General features: G+C 37.0%; 1 protein-coding gene across 4 annotated transcripts in view; it reads left to right on the top strand.

The window, feature by feature from the left end:
• The first annotated feature begins 2,826 nt into the window (after positions 1-2,826).
• The window catches only part of LOC149789984 (puromycin-sensitive aminopeptidase-like), a 36,481-nt gene continuing 18,447 nt past the window's right edge, over positions 2,827-20,860 (top strand). For 2 of the 4 annotated variants that reach the window (XM_089972066.1, XM_089972067.1), the window contains exons 1-4: positions 3,281-3,534; positions 5,557-5,672; positions 6,994-7,146; positions 9,678-9,725. In XM_089972066.1, coding sequence (XP_089828192.1) covers positions 5,667-5,672; positions 6,994-7,146; positions 9,678-9,689 — 171 coding nt within the window. In that variant the 5' untranslated portion in view covers positions 3,281-3,534; positions 5,557-5,666 and the 3' untranslated portion in view covers positions 9,690-9,725. Of the gene's footprint in view, positions 2,883-3,280; positions 3,535-5,556; positions 5,673-6,993; positions 7,147-9,677; positions 12,311-20,860 lie in introns of those variants that run through there. The other 2 variants (XR_016423781.1, XM_089972065.1) reach the window with 2 other exon arrangements.

The following is a 20,860-nucleotide window of genomic DNA, read 5'->3' as shown; positions in this document are numbered from 1 at the left end:
AGAAATGAGCTTGAGTTGTATGTACAGAATTATGCAGATTGTTATCTTGTGGCTAGAATTAATTTTGTTATTCGCTATTAGGTTACTTCGTAGCAAACTAGTGCACCTATTCATATGATATGTTAGAATTTACACGTGCTTGAATTGTGAATTTGGAAAACGGTTGAAGTGTGTAAGATTAGTTAATATAGATGTATTAATACACCAGAGCTTGGGTATTTGAATATTTATGTACTTTGTATGAAATGTAGCGTAAAGAAATGCGTCTGATTGCTGTGATATTGTTTAGTATAATGGGATTAGGAATATGTATTGATGTGACGCAATTTTTTTTATTGATGTATATTTGAGTAGTAGTTGATACCGTGCATTTATTGCGACGTTGTTCTACCATACAAGAACGTATGAGTATTTCGATGTGAATGAATGCTTGACCGAATAAATTTAATAGCCGTTATCTGATGATAGGCTGGGTGTAGTGTGAGATGAGAGGGCTAAGGAAAATATTGTACCATACTTGTATTTTCACATGAAGCTTTTTTTTTTTGGGGGGGGGGACAGAACTTCCGGTTCAGTTGAGTCCCGAGTTTCTAAGAGGGGAGACGAAAGTGAGACTACCAGAGCTGTCGGAGTCGAGAAGTCTAGTCGGTGGAGAGAGTCGATGGGAGAGAAGGAAAAGAAGAATGAGAAGTACAGAAAAGTCGAGAAGGAGAAGGAATTTGGAGCAAGTCCAGCGGAATATAAGAAGGAATTGATGGAATAAGAGAGAAAGCACAGTGGCGGCTTAAGAACCCGTCACACCACAACCGCCAATCGATTTATATATACGCGCACAGTGTGGACCTCATCAGTGCATGATATGACATACATACTTAGAATTAAATAAATTTTGGTTGATACTCTCAATAAAATAATTTTTGTTAAACAAAAAATGCAGCATTGTTGTTATTGTTGTTTAATTCTAGTCAGAGCCTTGTGTGTGTGTGTGTGTGTGTGTGTGTGTGTATGTGCGAGAGAGAGAGAGAGAGAGAGAGATTCTAAGAGTGCATGGCTGCAAGATGAAAAAATATCATGTATATATTTACCTACTTTAAAAAAACAAACAAAAAACAAAAAAAAAACAAAAAAAAAAAAAAAAGATAAAAACATTTGGTCTTGAATTCCACATTTCGATTCATGCCTTTAAACCGGTCTTAATCTCCCTAATCACCCGATAATATATAGAATATAGTAAGGCCGGGATCAACGGACCTTACACAAAGTTTTTTTTTCTTCAAATGGGTGACCTCAAGAAAAAAAATTTCTAATTCATCTTTTGTTTCTCTATATGTTGAAGAAGGTTCTCCAAACTCTAGAGTAACCACTAGGACGCCTGTGTGTCACACTGCAGACATCGTAGCGATATGACTGAAAAGTTGTTAAAGCTAAATCACACACACACACACACACACACACACATACACACACATGTGCATTGGGATGTGCATAGCCTGTTATGTCCCAGCTGCTTGCATTGGGATTGTTTTAATTTGGTCATGTTTTTCCATGATACAATTTGTCCTTCTGTCCATCCCAACAAGCTTTTTATCAAAATTGTGCAAACTCCATATAATGTAGATAAGCTGAAGTTGGCTGGAATGATGGTATGCTCATGTAAACCATTTTACATCAATTTTGAACTTTTTTGGTCCTAAACGTTTTTGACCAAAATCTTCTTGGCATAATTTTATAGCAAAAACTACTTCCAATACACTTATGAATTTTGTTAGGCTGATCTGTATTTTTTAACCCATGATCTAGATAGATTTTCAGGCATTTTGAAACCTTTCTTTGTAACTAGACTTTCTTGGACATACATCTAGTTATCATTTGTAATCGAAATGGTTGGTAGTGAATTTAGTATGCATTTTTGTATTAATATTGACATAACTTGACTGTATATTTAAGCTGTATATAAATGTTTGTACACTGTTTCAAACTTTTAAAAACTTACCGCTTTGATTAAGCAAAACAAGTAGAGATAGACAAACACAAATTTAGTGGACATGTTTATAGGCATATGTAGATGATTGATTACAGTTTCAGGTAAGTTTTGCAGTTTAAAAATTTTTCTATGTGAGTAAACTTTTTGGATCTATGCCATTTTTGTATGCAGTGTGGGCGAAAACATCTTGGTATATGGATAATTAAGACTCAGTTAGTTTGTACAGTTTCATATTTCTAACATCTTGGGGCCTTGGATGGACAGGTGGTCTAAAGCGCTTGCCTTTACCAATCACTTCCAAGTTACCCCTGTCCACGTGGGTTCGATAATTGGGCTTGGCCAATGTGGGTATGTGAGAAAGCCTGCCAGTAGCTTCCCATGGGTTAGCTAATTGTTGTTGCATAAATGAAGGGCTACTGTTCTTAAATAAACCTAACAGTAAGTTTGTGATATGATGGTGATGGCAACTATGTGACCAGTGGTGGGTGATGATTAAATTGATGATAGTAACAATGGTAAAAACGAAATTTGTGGTGGTGGTAATGATGATGATGTTGATTATGAAGATGTTGGTAATGATTATAATTGTGAAAATGATAATGATGAAAAATGTGGTGGTGGTAATTACAGTAAAATAATGATTAGATGAATAAAGAAAGCCAGTTATATATGTAGTGTAATTTTTGTAGAATGTCTTTTTTCACAGGCCATTAGTCCAACTGTCAGGGACTTTGTAATTTATTTAGAAACTAAGAAAATATCAGTGATTTGCATTTTCGAAGTTAAGTCAAAATTTAGAATTAGCCAAATTGTTTTTTTCATGTTTTTTCTTCTTCTTCAGGTCTATGGTACAGTGTTGTCAAATGGAGTTGAGGATACATTCAACAAAATGCTTAAGGTGGGTATAGAATGAGTCATATTCTTTGTCGACCAAATAGTTTTTTTTTATCTTGCCTCTGTTAACTAGAGGGGGCTAACTTGGAACATACCTGACTCTATACCAGGTTAAGTTTTTGTTTCAGGTCATGACCATATAGTTCATTGTACTCTCTGCAGACCTGCCAACCCTTATGATTTTGATGGATAACTGGTTCATCCGTGCATGATTTGGATCTGGGTTTCATATCAGATTAGTGGAGTTAGTCAGGGAACCAGACTAACTTTACAGAAATACCTTAGATGCTTTAAACCGCACCTATTTCTTTTAATGCAAAGCGTCTGCATGTTCAAACTGTTGATTATAGAATATTTAAAATGGCATCCAGATGCGACGCATGTTGAAGACGAAAAGGAAAATAAACCTCTTAAATAGTGTTAGTAATCAGCACAGAAGAATAAAAAAGGATATTCAGATATAAAAAGAGGAAGGAACAGAATTGCATTTATTGGACATCGCATGTCAGTTTAAGTATGTTCTGTGGCTGGGGATATAATTGCTGTCATCATGTGAAATGTAAAACATTTCCAAGAATTACATCAAGTTGAGAGATAGCAACAAGTCATTGAGCAGCATAGGGTTTGGAACTGGAGTTTGTACAACTGTACTAGTGGTAAATAATGTCTGTATGTACTCTACACACTTTCAGTTCAACATATGTTTACCGTCGCTGCATGTTTTGAATACCAAACTTCTATTTTTATAAGTAAATTTTCCAGCATTGCAATAGCAGTTTATGGTATTGTATTACACCTTACTGAAAACTGGTCACACTTATGGGAAAAAAATAACTGCCTTACTGATGTGGTCTCGTCAGAGATGGCATGTCTGCTCTGTGTACATACTATTGTCACTATAATCATTAAACTTGGGAAGGGGATACATCCGAGTAAGTTATACACCGTTATCACAAATGTAGATTACTGTGACTGTGACCCCTTATTTCACACTTCACTGACTTGATTCAATTTATGTTTGAAGGTCATTGTTTAGGCACTGTTCGTACTTGAATTATGAAACCTAAATACTTAGGTTTTATAATTCAAGCATAAACAGTGCATCTATGTTAGTACCACACTGTTGCAACACAAAGGTCACTGTGACCTGTATATTCAGATGTTAGTGACTCTGATTAAATTTGTGTTCGTGCCCTGAAATCATGAAACTTTATGAGGGGATGCTTCTGCTAAGTACTACTACCTTGTTACAAAAGGAGGCCTTTATAATGTATAATTTACACTCCAGTGACAAGAAATTTTGTTTTTATTAATGTTAAATGTTCATTTCATAAAAGAGACACAGTACTTGATGGATGACCTTTGTTAGTACCATAGACTACTGGAGTGGTGTATCAGCATGGTGCTAGTCTGCTTGTGGTGTCTAATTATCCTATTGAAAATGAAAATGGTACACAACTGATATCAAAAAAGGCCATGAAAGCAGCCACCTTGAAAATTTTGTTATTGTTACTCAAAAGAAATGGAAAGTCATATCAACATGGGGTTAACACCAGAAGACTTCTTACATTGTCTTGCTGGTCCAAAATTAAATTGAACTGACATCCAAAATGCTTGAGAATCTTGTTCAAAATGTAAAATCTTTTCGACACAGCATTTATATTAGAGGAGTTATCAGTGTGTCTATTGGTCCTAAAGAAAAATGATTACAGTAGACCCACAATATAACCATCCTAGTGGCCAGCTTCTCCTAACTGGATGGTTATGTCATCATGGGGTTTTCATCAGTAAACTTCTGATGCTATCTGGTTGATCCTAAATGAAAATGGTCTTATCTTGAATTCCTGGAAAAATTGTTCACCCAGTAAATCAGGAACATGATAGTTGTGGGTTTGAGTTGTTGAGTATGTAGAGTCAACGAATTGCTTTGGAACCTGATAGTTGTGTGTTTGAGTTATTAGAATGTAGCATGAATGAATTGCCTTGGAACCTGATAGTTGTGTGTTCGTGTTATTAGAATGTAACATCAATGAATTGCCTTGGAAGGTGATAGTTGTGTGTTTGAGTTACTAGAATGTAGCATCAGTGAATTGCCTTGGAAGCTGATAGTTGTGAGTTAAGAGTTATTAGCATGTAGCATCAATGAATTGCCTTGGAAGCTGATAGTTGTGTGTTTGAGTACACACTTTGGTGAATTGTATTCCATGCCTAGCTGAATAGCTCAAGACCCATGGCTTGACAAATTTGTCATGGCTTTTATACACGTGACGACAACTAAAACTGAATTAGAGAAGAAATGTTTGCAAATAAAAAATATAACCCGTTTAAAAAATAAAATTATATTTAAGCAACTGCATTTTTATTATACCACAAGTTTGCAGAAGATTTACTTGTTTCAAGGGTTGGTCTTAAAAATAGAGGGTTGCAGATATCTACCATACTCACTTATAAGTTGAGTCCAACAGCAAACAACATAGACTCTGATCTGCAATCAGTTGATCAGGATCTGTGCTGTTTGTTCTACTGATTTCTCCTAATGAGCTACATAGACCCAGATCTGCCATTGTATTAAGAAATAGCAGATATGGGTCTATTCAGCTGAATTTATCTTGCATCTGGGTATATATAATGTCCAATTTTCCACCAGTATACAAGATTTTATTTTCTTTCATTTTTAGCTGTATGATGATGCCAGCATGCAGGAAGAGAAGGTAAGGTTAGGATAAGCCGTCTACTTCTTGGAGCAGTGAAGGACGAAAACTTGATTAAGAGAGTCTTGGAATTTGCCATGTCTGTAAGTCACCGTATATTAGTTACTTCTTTGTGGTTTATATTCATGACAGACATGAATAAACTCGTGCATACGGAATTTTTCCCCCACCAATGTAAGATCCATGTTAGATATACTAGCAAAACCTCTTTAAAAATAATCTGATTGTGCAAAATATTTCTTGCCAATGAGATGAATATTACACAGTCCTGGGTGGCCAAGTAGTCTAAAGTGCTCACCTTTACAAATCACTGCCATCTCACCTCTGTTCACCAAGGTTTGAGTCTCAGGCTTGGCAAATGTGGGTATGAAAGAAAGCTTGCAAGTAGCTTTCCATGGGTCAGTGGTTCTTACCGTGGTTTTTCTAGGTTCTTCCTCCGCTAGTTATACTGACCCCCATGGATAATCTATATTGTGCTGAGAAATGGCACAATGTCACTGTAAGGCTCTTTATTAAAATGAAGCTGGGCGTAATCATGGACCCAATTTTATTTTGTAGCTGCAGAATTTATTTGTAACATGTGCTTCGTAAGGCTGTTTCACTATAATGGCTGCTATGAGCAGTGATACATTGCGAGCTCTGAATACATATTAAATTAAGGGCAAAGTTATCCCAGGCATTATGACAAAACACATTCAGACAAAACTACCCCAAATCGTATATAAATTTTCCGTAACTTTGTGGATTGTTAAATGACTTGTTCAGCACAGGTTGGCAGACACCATTCTTACCTCCAGCTTTTCTGGTTTACGGTATTTATCCCGTGATCTCACCAGGCTGCTGCATCATGTAGCCTTTCTCGGTTTGCTGTAATAAATGTTCCTCCAAACTTGAAAATCAGACTTGGAATAGACAGATGCAGCCTTTGACTGGCTAGAATATATCTTTTTTTTTACGATTTAACATCAAGTAAAGTATGACAGTGGATTATGGAGGTGGGTGTGGGGAAGCCTAAAAAATTTGTTAAAGAGATGAGGTTTTATTTATTATTAAAAATAGATCTCCAAAATAAATATTTGCCATTATAAAATGTTGGAAAATTGCCTTGGTAATTTCGTAAAATAAATATAGCATTCGTCCTAAACAAATATAGCCTTGTAATAATACTATGTGTTATTGCAGATATTCAGTTCTCAATGCGTTTGATTTATGTGTAATGATAATTGTGATAATTACAAGTTGGCATTTTAAAATTTGAAAAAGTCCTATCCTAAAAGATTAGAAATTTCTCCATCCATCAAGCATTGTCTTGCATTTGCTAATGCCCTCTACCAACAAGGAAAAAATATGGATATAACTATCAGTTAAGAATTTTAGCACACATTATTTTCATGCTTTTGCTAGGACAAGGTGAGGTCACAGGACACCGTGTTTGTGATAGCTGGTGTGACAGGGTCAGTGAAAGGGCGTGATTTGGCTTGGCAATTTGTTAAGGACCAATGGAAAGAACTGTACAGGAGACACGACACTGGATTCCTTCTGCCAAGACTAATTAAGGTTAGATTACATAAAGTTTGAAATTTTTTGGTCACAAAGTGCTAAATTAAGTTTATAATAATATCTTCTCTATAACTTCATCATATTTCGAACAAACTAATACTTGATTGCTCTTTTCGAGAGACAGAGAGAGAAGGGATTAAAAATCTGAGGTAGCACATACACAACAAGACTCTGACTCCAGGTTTCTTTTTTCTTCTTTTATTTTGCACAGAAGTAAATTTTACAAATGAAACTAGTTTATTGTTTATTATATCTTAGACTTCATGAGTATTAGAGGTCACAAAGCTTTAATATGTAGAAACTATCAATGATAAAATATGGTTTTTGTTAGTCCCAGATAATTTACCTTTTGTTCTCCCTTCCCCTTAGGAAGGAGGAAGAACTATAGATTGGATTATGGAAGATTAGTGGGATCAGTGTTTGCCAAGAACAGCAGTAACTCAGTTGATAGAGCAACATACTTGTTAATCCAAGAGTCTTAGGTTCAGTACCCACCCAGGCCAGCATGGGTCAGCTTCCTTGGTGTGCCTGATAGAAAAGCATTTAGCTCCCACTTCATTGGTATGATATGATATAGACTATAATATGTTAAAAGTTTTTAACAACTCTACCAACTATAGTATTTGCCTCCAGATTGTTGTTTTCCTCAACTCAGACACCACATTGCCTCCAGATTGTCGTATTCGTCAACTCAGATACCACATTGCCTCCAGATTGTTGTTTCCATCAACTCAGACACTACATTGCCTCCAGCTTTCATGTCCATCAACTCAGACACCACATTGCCACCAGATTGTCATTTCCATCAACTCAGACACCACATTGCCTCCAGATTATCGTGTCCATAAACTCAGACACCATATTGCCTCCAGATTGTTGTTTCCATCAACTCAGACACTACATTGCCTCCAAATTGTCATTTCCACCAATTCAGATGCCACATTGCCTCCAGATTGTCATGTCCATCAACTCAGACACTAGATTGCCTCCAGATTTTTGTTTCCATCAACGCAGACACCACATTGCCTCCAGATTATCGTTTCCCTCAACTCAGACACCACATTGTCTCCAGATTGTCATTTCCATCAACTCAGACACCACATCAAATTACCAATTTAGAGAAAATCATTACCTGCCACTCTTTGCTTTTTCTAAAATTATTGTTAGTGGCAAAGAACAACTGTAGAAAATTAAATGGTGGACAAATGACCCAGTAGAAAATTTGGATTTTGGATGTCTTTTAAGTTATGAATTCACTAATGTGAAATGACTTTGTGCCCAGACAAAATGTCAGAATCCTCATCTGTTGATCCATTTTATCAGATCTTTCCAAACTCTTAATGATTGCTTGCAATTCCTCTTTCTCCACCTGTTAATATGACAGCAGTTCAACTCACATTTGAACTGCCTATGGTGCCTTTGCAGACTGTCCATCATTGAATTGCAACTGGTACAGTTGTTTGCTGCATTAATGTTGAAATTTAAAAAAAAATGGGCTTAGAATTTTTTTGGCTAATTAACAATTTAGTACTTGAAACTAACTTTCAGAACCTGCTTGACCTCAAGCCAGCTAAATTGAAATAAATAGCAAGGTTCTTGACAAGCTACTTAATATTTTCTGCAAAGAGCTGTTTTCAGGTTGCATGGGTAGGCAGTTATTTCTAATTGCTGGTTAATTACGATCTGAGGAATTAGTGTTGGGAGTTGGTAGTCTACTCTAGCAATTCATTATTGAGTAATAATCAGTTAATTTGCCCATATGTTATTTATTTCTAAAATGGGATTTTTTATTCAATAGCTTGAAGTTTAAAACTGGAGAAATGAGGCGTTGCAGAAATTTTCATTCTATTGCAAGTGACTTGAGCTTGAGAAAATATAACAGCGTTAGGAGGCACATACAGAGAGAGAGAGAGAGAGAGAGAGAGAGAATAAGGTGTTAGAGTTTGTTGTGCAGATTAAGTAAAATAAGTTTAAGTTATATATCTTTATAGTGAAACTTTATTTTGCATAATAGTTAGGTGAAGCAATTAATTTTGGCAAAATCTTTGTAGTCTTATGGCTTTTGAGGAATGGAGAGAGCTTGATGACTATGGGTGATATCTGCTCTTTTGCTGATACGTTATTTATCATGGCCGTCTTTCAGTCAGTTTTCCTTGTTAGCTGAACATTCTTTATGCCAACATAGGAAGGTCATCAAACTTGGTATGTTGTTTCACAAGGCTAGATGAATATGAAGGTTTGAGAAGATGGAGTTGGGTCAAACAGTCATATTTTCTCTAAGTTAGAGGAAATCACCATGTAACCTTAATTTCATGTGCGCTGATTGAAAAGAGAGGATCATATTTAGTTTGATGTTTCATGAAGATGATTAGATGACATTGAAGGTTTCAGATCCTGAATGCATACCTTAGGAAGATGGGGTTGGGGGATGGCAATGAGACTTTTAAAAGATTGCAGCATTTTTTGATGGCTTTCATCTGTGGAATTTTGTTTTCAGAAAGCCAATACATGCCACATGTATTTTTCAGAGTACAACCTAGCATTTTGTGACTGAAGAAAAAGCCAAGGAAGTTGGGGTATGTGTATACAGTACATAATTAGACAACTTGTGAATCAATGGAAATAGAGTCAATCATTCTTTATGAGCCGTTTGTCACGTACATACACAGACCTTCCAACCCATATGATTTTGCTCTAAGTCTTACAAAAATGACCATGAAGATTCAGACTTACAAAATAGAAGCAAAAACTCCGGAAATATGATATATTGCGGTAAAATCTGGATATTACTCTTGTTTATGTTTGATTTGGATCTGGGGTTTGTATTAGATTTAGTAGAGTTAGTAAGGGAACCAGACTAACCTTACAGTAGTACCTCAGATGCTTTGAACTGCACATTTTTTCATGCAAAGCATCTGCATGATCAAACTGTTGATTATAGAATTTTTACAAATGGCATCTAGCAAGCGATATTTGCGTACATGCCAACCATTATGCTTTTGGCATAATCATTATGTTTTTTTTCCACTAGATTACATTGTACACTGGCCTGTATATGGATTAGGCATTTTTGGTTGATTAGAAAAGAGTAAAATAAAGCAATAAAGTTGTTTTTGTCGTAGTTATTATCATCTCTTTAATTCCACTCATATAAATTTGAGAATATTCTTAAAAGGATGACTGCTGCTTAAGAATAGTGCTAGAGTACTTTCATTATTTGCTGTTTATAGAATTTTATATGACCCATTTCCAAGAAATCAGACGGGTTTCGTCAAATGTGAACTTTCCCTCACAGATTCATTATGTTGATAGGCTAGTTAGTTAGCGGACCAGTCTATACTTTAAAAAGAAAAAAAGAAAATGGCACCAGATGAAAGACTTTTCAAACTTCAAGACATGTTGGATCAGAAAAAATGTCAAATCAACATTGCTTTGCAAACTTTAAAAGAATAATATGAGAGTAATGTAATACAGCACTCTGAACACCTGACCATGATCATTGCAGAATTCCATTTCATGAACATTCAGCAAAAGTTACACATGTAGACTAGCTGAAGTGAGTGCTGATTATAGGTAATTTTTCAGTATATTTGCTGTTTGTATTCTGGTTCTAATCCATATGGATTTTGTCCTTTGTGACAATAATTTTGACCAGCTGCAGAACCAGGTTTGTAGCAAAATGTATCTTTTTCTTACTTGCTGTAATTCTGGGATGTAATACATAGATTACACTTTTTTTACACCCTGATTATGCTTTTGTGCCATGTGTAATAGCAATATTTACGTTTATACCTCCAAGGAGTTGGCATGAATGTACTTGTTGAAGACAAAATGGAAAGTAAGCTTCTTAAAAAGGTTTAGTAATTAGTACAGAATAATACATATAAATATTCAGGTTCTTGTAAATAAAAGCAGGAAGGGATACAGTTACATATTGAATATCACATGTTGGATTGAGTATGTCTCATGGTGGGAGATATGATCACTGTCGTCATGTGAAATGGAAAAGTTATTCCATAAATTACATCAAATTCACTTGCCAGTAGCTTCTTGAGGGTCGGTGGTTCTTTCCAGGGATTTCCCGGGTTCTTCCTCCACCATTAATACTGGCCGCCATGTATAGCCTATGGTGTGCTGAAAAATGGCGTTAAACCCTACAAAAACTAAAAAAAGCTACATACATCAAATTCAGAGGTAGCAACAAGCCATTAAACTGCATAGGGTTTGGAACTAAAGTGTACGGAACTTTACTTTATTTAAATATGGTCTACTTGTACTTCCCAACTTTTAAGTTGAACATAATGTTTACTGTCACTGCATCAGTTTCAAATTCTGATGTTTTAAAATATATGTTTTCTAACTTTAAAATAGCAGTATATTTGGTTATTGAAAAGTGGTCAAATGTACGGAAAAAAAATCATCTGCCTTACTGAGGGGTGGCAGGTCTGTTGCACATCCTGAAATACAGATGAAATTACTCCAATGTCTTTCCACAGTCTGTGTTCAAACTAAGAAGACACTATTAACATTACTTGAAAATGTGCATACTATTATGTTTCCACACTTCAATGAGTTTTCTAGAGTTGTACCCCATTTTTGTTAAATATATATGCTTTATTTTCAATTTACTATTTTGTATTTGATGACTTTTGTCAGAATTACTCACTGTTCATGCAGTACTAATTTTCATGAATTTTAAAACCATATGAACAATATCTTTTTAAAACAATGAAAATTAATGTCCATGAAAAATACATGTAAATGTGTTGACATTATATGATCTTGTGTTTACAGTTAGTCTTATGGGTGCTTTTGATAAAACATTTGCTTTCAGGTTTCTTTTATCCTCTTATAATGCAGTCAGCATGAATCCCATTTTTATTTTCTAGAAAAGTATAAAAGAATTTGTTGAACATGAAGACAATTGTAATAACATTTATTCTATGAAACCTTGGTACTTCACTCATTTTATTGTTAAAAATGTTGTTTACTTCCTGAATACTGGAATCAATGTCATGAAATTGTAAGCTTTGAATAGGTCCTAATTTTTGTTACATTGCCTTTACCAAAAGAATTTTCAGTAAACTGTATTTGATTATTTGATTTATTATTTGATGAAAACTCAGTCAATGAATATGTCACTTATGCATGAATACCAATTAAAAAGGTTTCGTCATGTGAAGTTTGTGTTTTAGTACTTTTTTTCATTCAGTTTCAGTGTACTTAAGATAAATACGATATATCCTTTGGTACTCAAGTGTGAAAAATGTCAGTCTACCATCATAGTTATGTCTGTGAGCCTTTCTTCGAGATCCTAATTAACTACCAACTGCAGTTTGAATTGCATATGTATTTGTTGTATTGTTACAACCTATTAAATGCAGACATGTTTTGTGTTACTATGTTAATTACATCTTTTGTATTAAATCAAATGGAATAAATAAAAGTTTATAGGCATGCAAATCCTACCTGCACAAGTGCTAGTATGTCATGGTCATGTGTCAGGTTAACTCATTTCAGTGGACCACTTGAACACCGTTATAAATATTATGTAAGTAAGTAACATATACTACAATAAATTATACTAGTCATTCAAAAATTTTAACAAAGATAGAAAGGCAGCCAAGCAAATAGAGTGCATGGGAAATGAAAAGCTTTGTTTTATAGACATGTTTCACTATGGAGAAGCGACTTCCAAAGTTTGTTGTGAACTTATTATTCTTAAACAGAGATTTTCTCAAGGATAAGCAGATGTTTTACTATTACTTGCAATGAAATCATAGCAGCAATATTTTTTACAAACTAAATGGGTCTGGTTTTTGAAAATGGGAATCTAGTTTTGTTGTGCAAAAAGCGGTGATATAAGATGCAGTGTTTTGCAAGTACAATGAGGTACACGTCTTTGAGTACATTTTAAAATAATCTTGCCGGTAATTTATAGCGAAAAGGAATCAATTTCAGTAGAAAGAGCTCTTTGCTAACAATTATTCACAGTGCGATTATAAAATGAGTTTCCAGCCATTAAACAGCTTTGCTCCTTAGTCTTCTCAATGTTTAGTATATCTAGCTATAGCATATACTTATTCATGTTTTAGAGTCCCTCACTAACTTTTGCTCTTGCATCTAGTGCGGACTTTGTTATTTTGACCCCATCATGCATCAGGTATCAAGGGAGAGGTGTGTGCTGGATGCCTGGGCTACCAGTGAAGCTAAGAGATGGCCTGATGGAATGCATTGATGACAAATTAGAGGCAGCCATGTGCACTGTTCATGATGGTATTAGCCATTGAGCAACAAGTACTAGAAATGTTGAGGCACAGGAACAAAATAAGGTACAGTGCGCCATAGTGCTGGTTGAAGGGTCACATGCATTAGTGGAAGTGCCATTGCCCTGATGCACAGTCGTACGAGTTGCGTGCATCTGATGAGCATGCAGCATACTATAATATCTTGGCACCATGTTAAAATTGTGCAAAATAGTAAAATGGAAGACACAGATTCTCTTGTAAGAAAATAAGATTATAACACTTTTCCCGTGTTTTCGACCTTGACAGTTTGCGCAGTAGCAACAGTTGAGCATAGCAACCACACATATAACTTGCTCCATGGTGCAGTAAGTAGTATAATTGGTGCAAGTCCTGATCCATGTTTGTCAGCACGTGTCTACCAAAGGCAAGTTGGCCAATCAGACAAAATAATATATCAAATCAGCAACACTTGATGGAACTTGTTCCTGGCTAGCTTACAAGTCCCATTGTGAATTGGAAGCCTTGGATCATGCAGAAAAACAGTGTAAGGGTGATTATAACTAATTTAATCCGGAGGAAATGAGAAAGAAATGAAGAAAGTATCAGAATCAGTAGAGCATATGCTGGTTCCGCTGAAACAGATGATCAGAGAGCTCCATGAAGACAAAAGTATGTTGAAAAGTGGTCTGAGCACGATAAAGTCCCAAGTACTAATGTCAAAGAAGATTCTTATGAAAATTCTAGCTCTAAATCCCTGACACATGTGAAATGTTTCAAATGTGGCTAGAGTGGACATATCAAGAAAATGTTATGGAAATAAAGCAACCTGAAAAAAATACAAAAGACCAAACTATATTCGGCCCTGTACCGAGGTCTCAGGCACCAGGGCTGGTGCCATGACATTCACGGAAACCGATACTGGGGAAAAGACCACAACCGGCGGCACTCGGAGTCCAATCTGTAGTACCAGAGGCAGCAATGTATGTAGCATATAGCATCCAATGTGTCAATACCAAGCTTTTAATTGATACTGGAGCAACAGTCACACTAGTATCTGAGAAATTATATTGGCAAATTTATATCTCTAACCGGACTCCACTCATCAAAGCTAAGTAGGAGTCTCTGTCTCTGCAGGAGGTACCATATTTATGCATTTAGGAGACACACTTTTCATTTTGTTTTGGGCGGTAATGTTTACTACAGTAAAGCAGTGGTGGCAAATATTGATTTCGCTTGGATCATAGATTTGCACTTTATGAAGAACAACTGTGTGTCAGTAGCAGCATATTTAAGATTGCTGAAATGTCACTGCATGCCTAGTTTGAAGGTACGTTGGAGTGTTACAGAATATCTTTGGCAGCACTGGCCGCCTAGAATTGAGATTGTCACACACGCAATCTGTTTTGTTCTGGAAGGAAAGCGAACTCTACAGTTTGTAGGGCTGATAGAGTTATCTGTTATTTTTTTACGAAAGGCCAATAATTTTGTGGCCAGAACATTAGTAAAAGGGGAATATACAGTTTGGCTATGGATGACAAATCCGTCAAATGAACCGCAAATGCAATATCCAGGAACGGTAACAGGCGAATTTTCTGTCCAATAGCAGAAAGAAATCTGCGGGGAGACAGGCTAATGGACTGTCTGAACAAGCTTTACCGATCCGCAATGTCTGAACAATTACCAGAGCAAGCATAGAAAGTAAAACCATTGTCATATAAGCACTCTGGGTATTAGCATCTTAAAGCCAATATCTTGGGCACAGTACAGTGATACGTACCATAAACAAAGATAGTTGGCCCATCAAGCAGCCACTGCGTCGTCTGCCAGAACATGCAAACGAAAAGGCGGGTAGGCAAATTGTTGATATGATCAGCAGGGATATTGTGGTACCTTATTATAGTCTATGGTCATCCCAAACCATACTTATCAGGAAGATGGACAGGACCTTAAGGTTCTGTGTTGACTGCTGCAAACTCAATATAAATAGACACATCACTTATCAATTAGCAGGATCCAAATGGTTTTCAACACTATATCTCTGCTCCAGATATTGGTTGGTTGAGGACAATGATCAGATGAGTAGAGAACAGCGTTCTCTATTCGAAGAAGCCTATAGTGCCATTTTGGCTTGTGCGATGCACAAGCGACATTCAAACGGCTTATGAAAACTGTTCTGGTAGGATTACTTTGGAATATTTGCCTTATCTTTTTGGAAGACATCTTCGTTATAAGAAAGAGTTTTGAAGATAAACCTCGCTGATTTAGACGAGATGTTAGACAAAATGGCAGAACCAGGGCTGAATCTTGGCCTAAACAGTGTTTATCCTCCTATCAGATCTAAATTTCTTGGTCAGGTTATTTAGCAAATGGTGTCTTGACTGCCCCAAAGAAGGTTAGCATCCTAAAAGAATAGCCAATTCCAGCTAATGTTTGCGTTGTTTGATAACTCCTGGGTTTGTGTTGTTACTTCATGTATTTTATACCAAACTTGGCAAAAAACTTCAAACAAGCATACCGAGAAAGGAAATAAGTTTGTCTGGACACCATAGCGTCAGTTGTCCTTCGAACGGCTTCTTGATACTCTCATTAGCTCACCTGTACTGACTCACCTTAATTTCTCAGTTCTTTATACTTGACACGGATGCAAGCGATTTTGTAATCTGCACTTCATTGTCGCAGACTTCGAGGGACAGAAGAAAGTGATTTGCTATGCAAGCCGCTCTCTCATTAAGCAGGATAGGTACTACTGTGTGACAAGAAAAGAGTTGTTAGCTGTGGTGTATTTCGTAAAATACTTAATGCGCTGCTTTCATGATCACACTTTTCTTTTTTATTACGTCTGACCTTAGTTCTCTCCGATGGTTTCTTAACACAAAAAATCACGAGGGTCAGAGTGATTGAAACATTATCCACTTATGAAATAGACATTGAACATCGGCTTGGGAAACAGCACGGGAATGCCGATGCTTTGAGCTGGCGCCCTTGTAGGCAGTTTGGATACGAATCTAGTTTAATCACTCCTAGAGAGGCTGTCACTGCCATTCGTCAGAATGGTCCGAAAGAATGAAAACAACGACGTTAATCAGACCATAAGAGAATCCCAAACCAGGATACTATCAATGACTTGGCCAGAAGTTGGGTGGAAAAGGGAGACAAACCCCAGCTTCACGGAAATATCTGGCTTGGAATAAGTCTTCAAATCACTATGGGCACAACGGGGCAGACTCGTTATCTGACATGGAATTCTCTGTTGAAAATGTGAAGAGTTGGACATCAAGGCCTTAAGCTACAGGCGGTGATCCCTTACACAGAAAGAAGGAATACTATTATTTGCTGCCACAACAGAAAATTTGATGGTCATTTAGGTGTTTGAAAATCTTCGAGCAATGTTCTGCGGAAATGTTACTGGCGGGTCTACAGAGGGATTTAGGACAGCATATAGTAGATCGCGAGACTTGTGCACGTCAAAACTGACCTAAGTGTAAAAGATCTCCGATGCAAGTAATTTCTTAAGGTTTGCCCATGGAGCGCATAGCTGTATATATCACGGGGCCTCTTCTTGAATAAGAGGATGGAAATATTCATTTTCGTAATTTCAGATTATTTTTCGAAGTGGACAGAGACATTTCCTATGCTGAATATGGCTGAGGGAGTAGCCAGAGTCAAGGTGGAAGAGTTTATTGTTCGATTCTGCGTGCCCTTGGTGATTCACTTATACAAGGGACGATAGTTAGAATGTCTTCATTTTACCGAAGTCTGCAAACTGCTTCTTATTCACAAGACGAGAACTATTTCTTTTGATCCACAATAAGATGGAATGGTAGGTAGATTTGAAAGCACTCTCAAAATAATGCTTAGCAGTTATGTAAGCGCACACCAACGAGGTTTGGATAATTACATACCCAGCGTACTGACGGCATACCGTACTGTTGAGCATGAGACAACCGTCTTCACTTCCAACATGATGATGCTGGCACGAGAAGTTTCTACCCATTTGGACATCATGTATCAATCCCCGCTGGTATGAAGCATACACCTGGGTATAGCTGGGCCTGGAACTTAGAAAGTGAGTGGAAGATGTTTACACTCTAGTAAGGGAAAATATCAATGGTGCCACGTAGGGATAAAGCGATATCATAACAACCATTTTTTTGTCATGAAAAGATTCAAAACAGGAGATAAAGTGTTATGTGTTCTTTCCTCGAGAAAGATCGTTTGTCTTCCAAGCTTTGGACTCACTGGCGGGGACCGTATTAGACAGTGAGCATAGTCACCTACAAGGTGAATTTAGGGAGAAACTGACGTCCACAGATTGTACATTGTGACGTATGCGGGTTTACCTTACTCAGCTACTAACTGGCGAATCGAATCTGCCACACATCGCAGATAATGTTGTGTGGAAGCGAATGAAATTGCGCAGTACGTCGTAAATGTAGATCTACCTGAACAATGTCGCGATATGATGGCGGACGAAGTTGTCAATGGAAAGGATTCTCAGTTTTGAAAGTCTTTTGCAGCGACACCTCACCGAGATTTTTTTTGATTGAACAATGCATATTTAGAACAAAATTAACAGCTAATTTCGCACTTAAATTATATCAGGTGTGCATATGTTCATGTTATATAGTGGATATGGCATGATCATAACAATACTCATACAAACACTGTAATTTATCGCTAATTTGGGGGCCAAAATCGGCTCTTGTTGAATCTCTTCCTTAACGTTAAATTTGAACCATCGATACAACCGTTTTGGATTTATCTGGATTAATATTCATTCCGCAACAGGTGGTAAATATCGATGTTTTAATTTTGTGAATATTTTGTGACATTTTTCACTTTCTCGGACCTCGGGGTACAACACGCAATCGCTGATGCATGTTGATATTCACGGCTTCGTGCACACTGCCTATTATTACCTAACCTAATCCAGTTAGTAAAGGGTGTTGTTTTAGTGACTTATAAACATGATGCGTCACTAATGTATACACTTTCGGTTGTTTCTTTTTTGGTTTATTATTTTTTATTTTTGTCGTTACAGTGAAACGTTTCATCAAAGTATTATCAATGCCACAAGTTCAAGGCTACGGAAGACACGCAGGTGACTTCCGTATACGAAATGTACTTTGCCAGTATCATTCAGTATATACGCTAAATGGTCCGAGAATGTATCAAATACCATTTTGCAAAAGCCGACCAAGGCAAAGAACGGGGTGGGTGGGTGGGTGACGATGATTACAATTTTAAAATTCATATAAGTAATTGTGATACAGTGGGGAAATGTACCCACTTATTTTAGGCAGCCCAGGTGGCGGAAGTCCCCCCACCCCCGCTTGTTCGAGCAGGTCCGGGCGCAAGGGTTTTTTAACGGATACTTTGTATAGCCGTCCATATTAGTCCAACCAGTTGTTCCATCCGTTCAGACAGTCCAGAGGTCTCAATCGGGATCTTCCAGAAAGTTGTGTCCGTGTCTCCAGGCCTACGGCTTGATGTTTTAGCATTTACGGAGATTTTATTGATAGATCTGCCGTCCTAACATGCCCGCGGCTACATAGAGTTCCAATTACGGGGATCTTAGTGAAATATCCACCCGTCTTGCCAAGTACATGGCTTTATCTCTCTACAATTACATAGTTCTTAATGACAGATTTGTTCCTCCTAGACTGCAACATATTACAGATTCCCTTACCAAACCCTTCTTGTATAACATATTTTGGGCAATGAGCAATACGTAAACAGGGCCAATCACGAGACTATGCTTGTATTATTGTTAACCATTCTCAAATCGACGACTTGATTTTATTAATACAAGCGGGAATTACTTCGGCTTTCACTTTCGGTGTGAGATGTAAGGGACTTATTTTACTATGGTCGGTGAATGGAAAGTTGTTTTCAGGTACATTTTCTTTTGATTCATTAACTTCTTTATTTCATTTAAGTGATTAACTGATGAAAGAATGTGTAATTAGTTAAAATCAGACTCTTTCTAATCATATTACTGCTTCAAACTCCAGGCAGTTGGTGCATGATCTATTTAGAAGAGAAACAGTTGACATCGCGAGATCAGGAAACCCGCGAGAATGGGAGGAACGAGTATATACGGATGTCAGCAAGACTATTGATTTTCCACAGAAAAGTGAGTTCGATTCCACCATGGATATTCAACACAGACGCAGTATTAGATACAACAGCAACAAAAAAAAAAGAAGAAAAGAATACAAAAACATCATTCCAGTTTCTACATTATTGTTTGAAGGGATGACGCAGAATTTGTACTAAAGCTACTGTACATGTCTTGCTGAGAATCGGGGATAACTTCTACGTCGGTGCTGATTCCCATTCAAATGGCTCTAGTGACTCCCAGATTTAATGTTTTTGTGACTGGATATTTGCAATATTTGATTTGGATGAATGAAGCGGCTTGAAAACGTTACGTCTTTTGGAGACCAGCATTTGTCAACGTTTCTTTTCATAACAGAGAGGTTCTGATTTACTCCTTCATTATATATTGATCTTTAAACCATGATTGTCCTGGGGCGGTTTTCAAGACCCATACTGTGTTGTAACAGCAACATAAATGGGACTGTCTGTATCCCAATAGGCCATGCAGGCGTTTATCTGCATAGACTTTCTATGTTCGTGTTGGACGGTGTGCTGGATTTTTTTTTTTGTTCTAAAAAGATTCGGTTTAACTAGGCGGTTCCATTGGCGAAGCGGGTTTAATCGTGTTCTAGTTAGTGTTTGGAATTTGGAGAATTCAGTGTAGAGTAGAGTCATATTTCGACGTACGTAACCGCTACAGTGCGTTTGCGTGATATCCATTCGTTTTTGTTTCCTACGGTTCATTTAGCTAACGATTGGAAAGATGGCCGCAATATTATTAATAGTAAATAGTAAAATAAAGTCGTTTCAGAAGGCAGGACAAGGTATACTCCCATGGTTTCAGCCGATGAATAATGAGAAAGCTGTGGAAGAAATTCGTGGGTTTATTTAGACCATTCACATTCACAGAAAGCGATATTTAAACGTGTTAACATATAAAAAATTAAATTTAAAAAAGCAAACACTGTACGTAAAGTGTAGCAACTACGTAATAAATAATAGTGTCACATATCACTGAATCATGCAGCATCCACTATCTATATACTCTTCATAATTTGTTCATCTCCAAACAACGCGTACTATCTTCTTCCAGTTAAGTACTTGGTCTATATACAGGCATCGTTGCACTGTGGTGAATTGAGTACATATGTAAAGGAAGGCTCTTTGTACAAGGTGTGACTTGGATTTTTAACGTAGCTTTTAAAAAATTTTCAGTCATATCGCTACGATGTCCGCAGTTTATAGTGATGTCTAGCACTGGGGCATCATGCTGCAAGCATGTAGCATGATGTCCCACCCAGTCACATTACCCTGGCACCAGACCAGCCAGACCTACCACTAACCTCTTAATGCTGAGCTCC

Source organism: Sinohyriopsis cumingii, chromosome 10 (assembly GCF_028554795.1).
Source record: "Sinohyriopsis cumingii isolate HCF-2022 chromosome 10, ASM2855479v2, whole genome shotgun sequence".
NCBI classification, from domain to species: domain Eukaryota; kingdom Metazoa; phylum Mollusca; class Bivalvia; order Unionida; family Unionidae; genus Sinohyriopsis; species Sinohyriopsis cumingii.
This window is presented reverse-complemented; position numbering and strand designations above follow the sequence as displayed.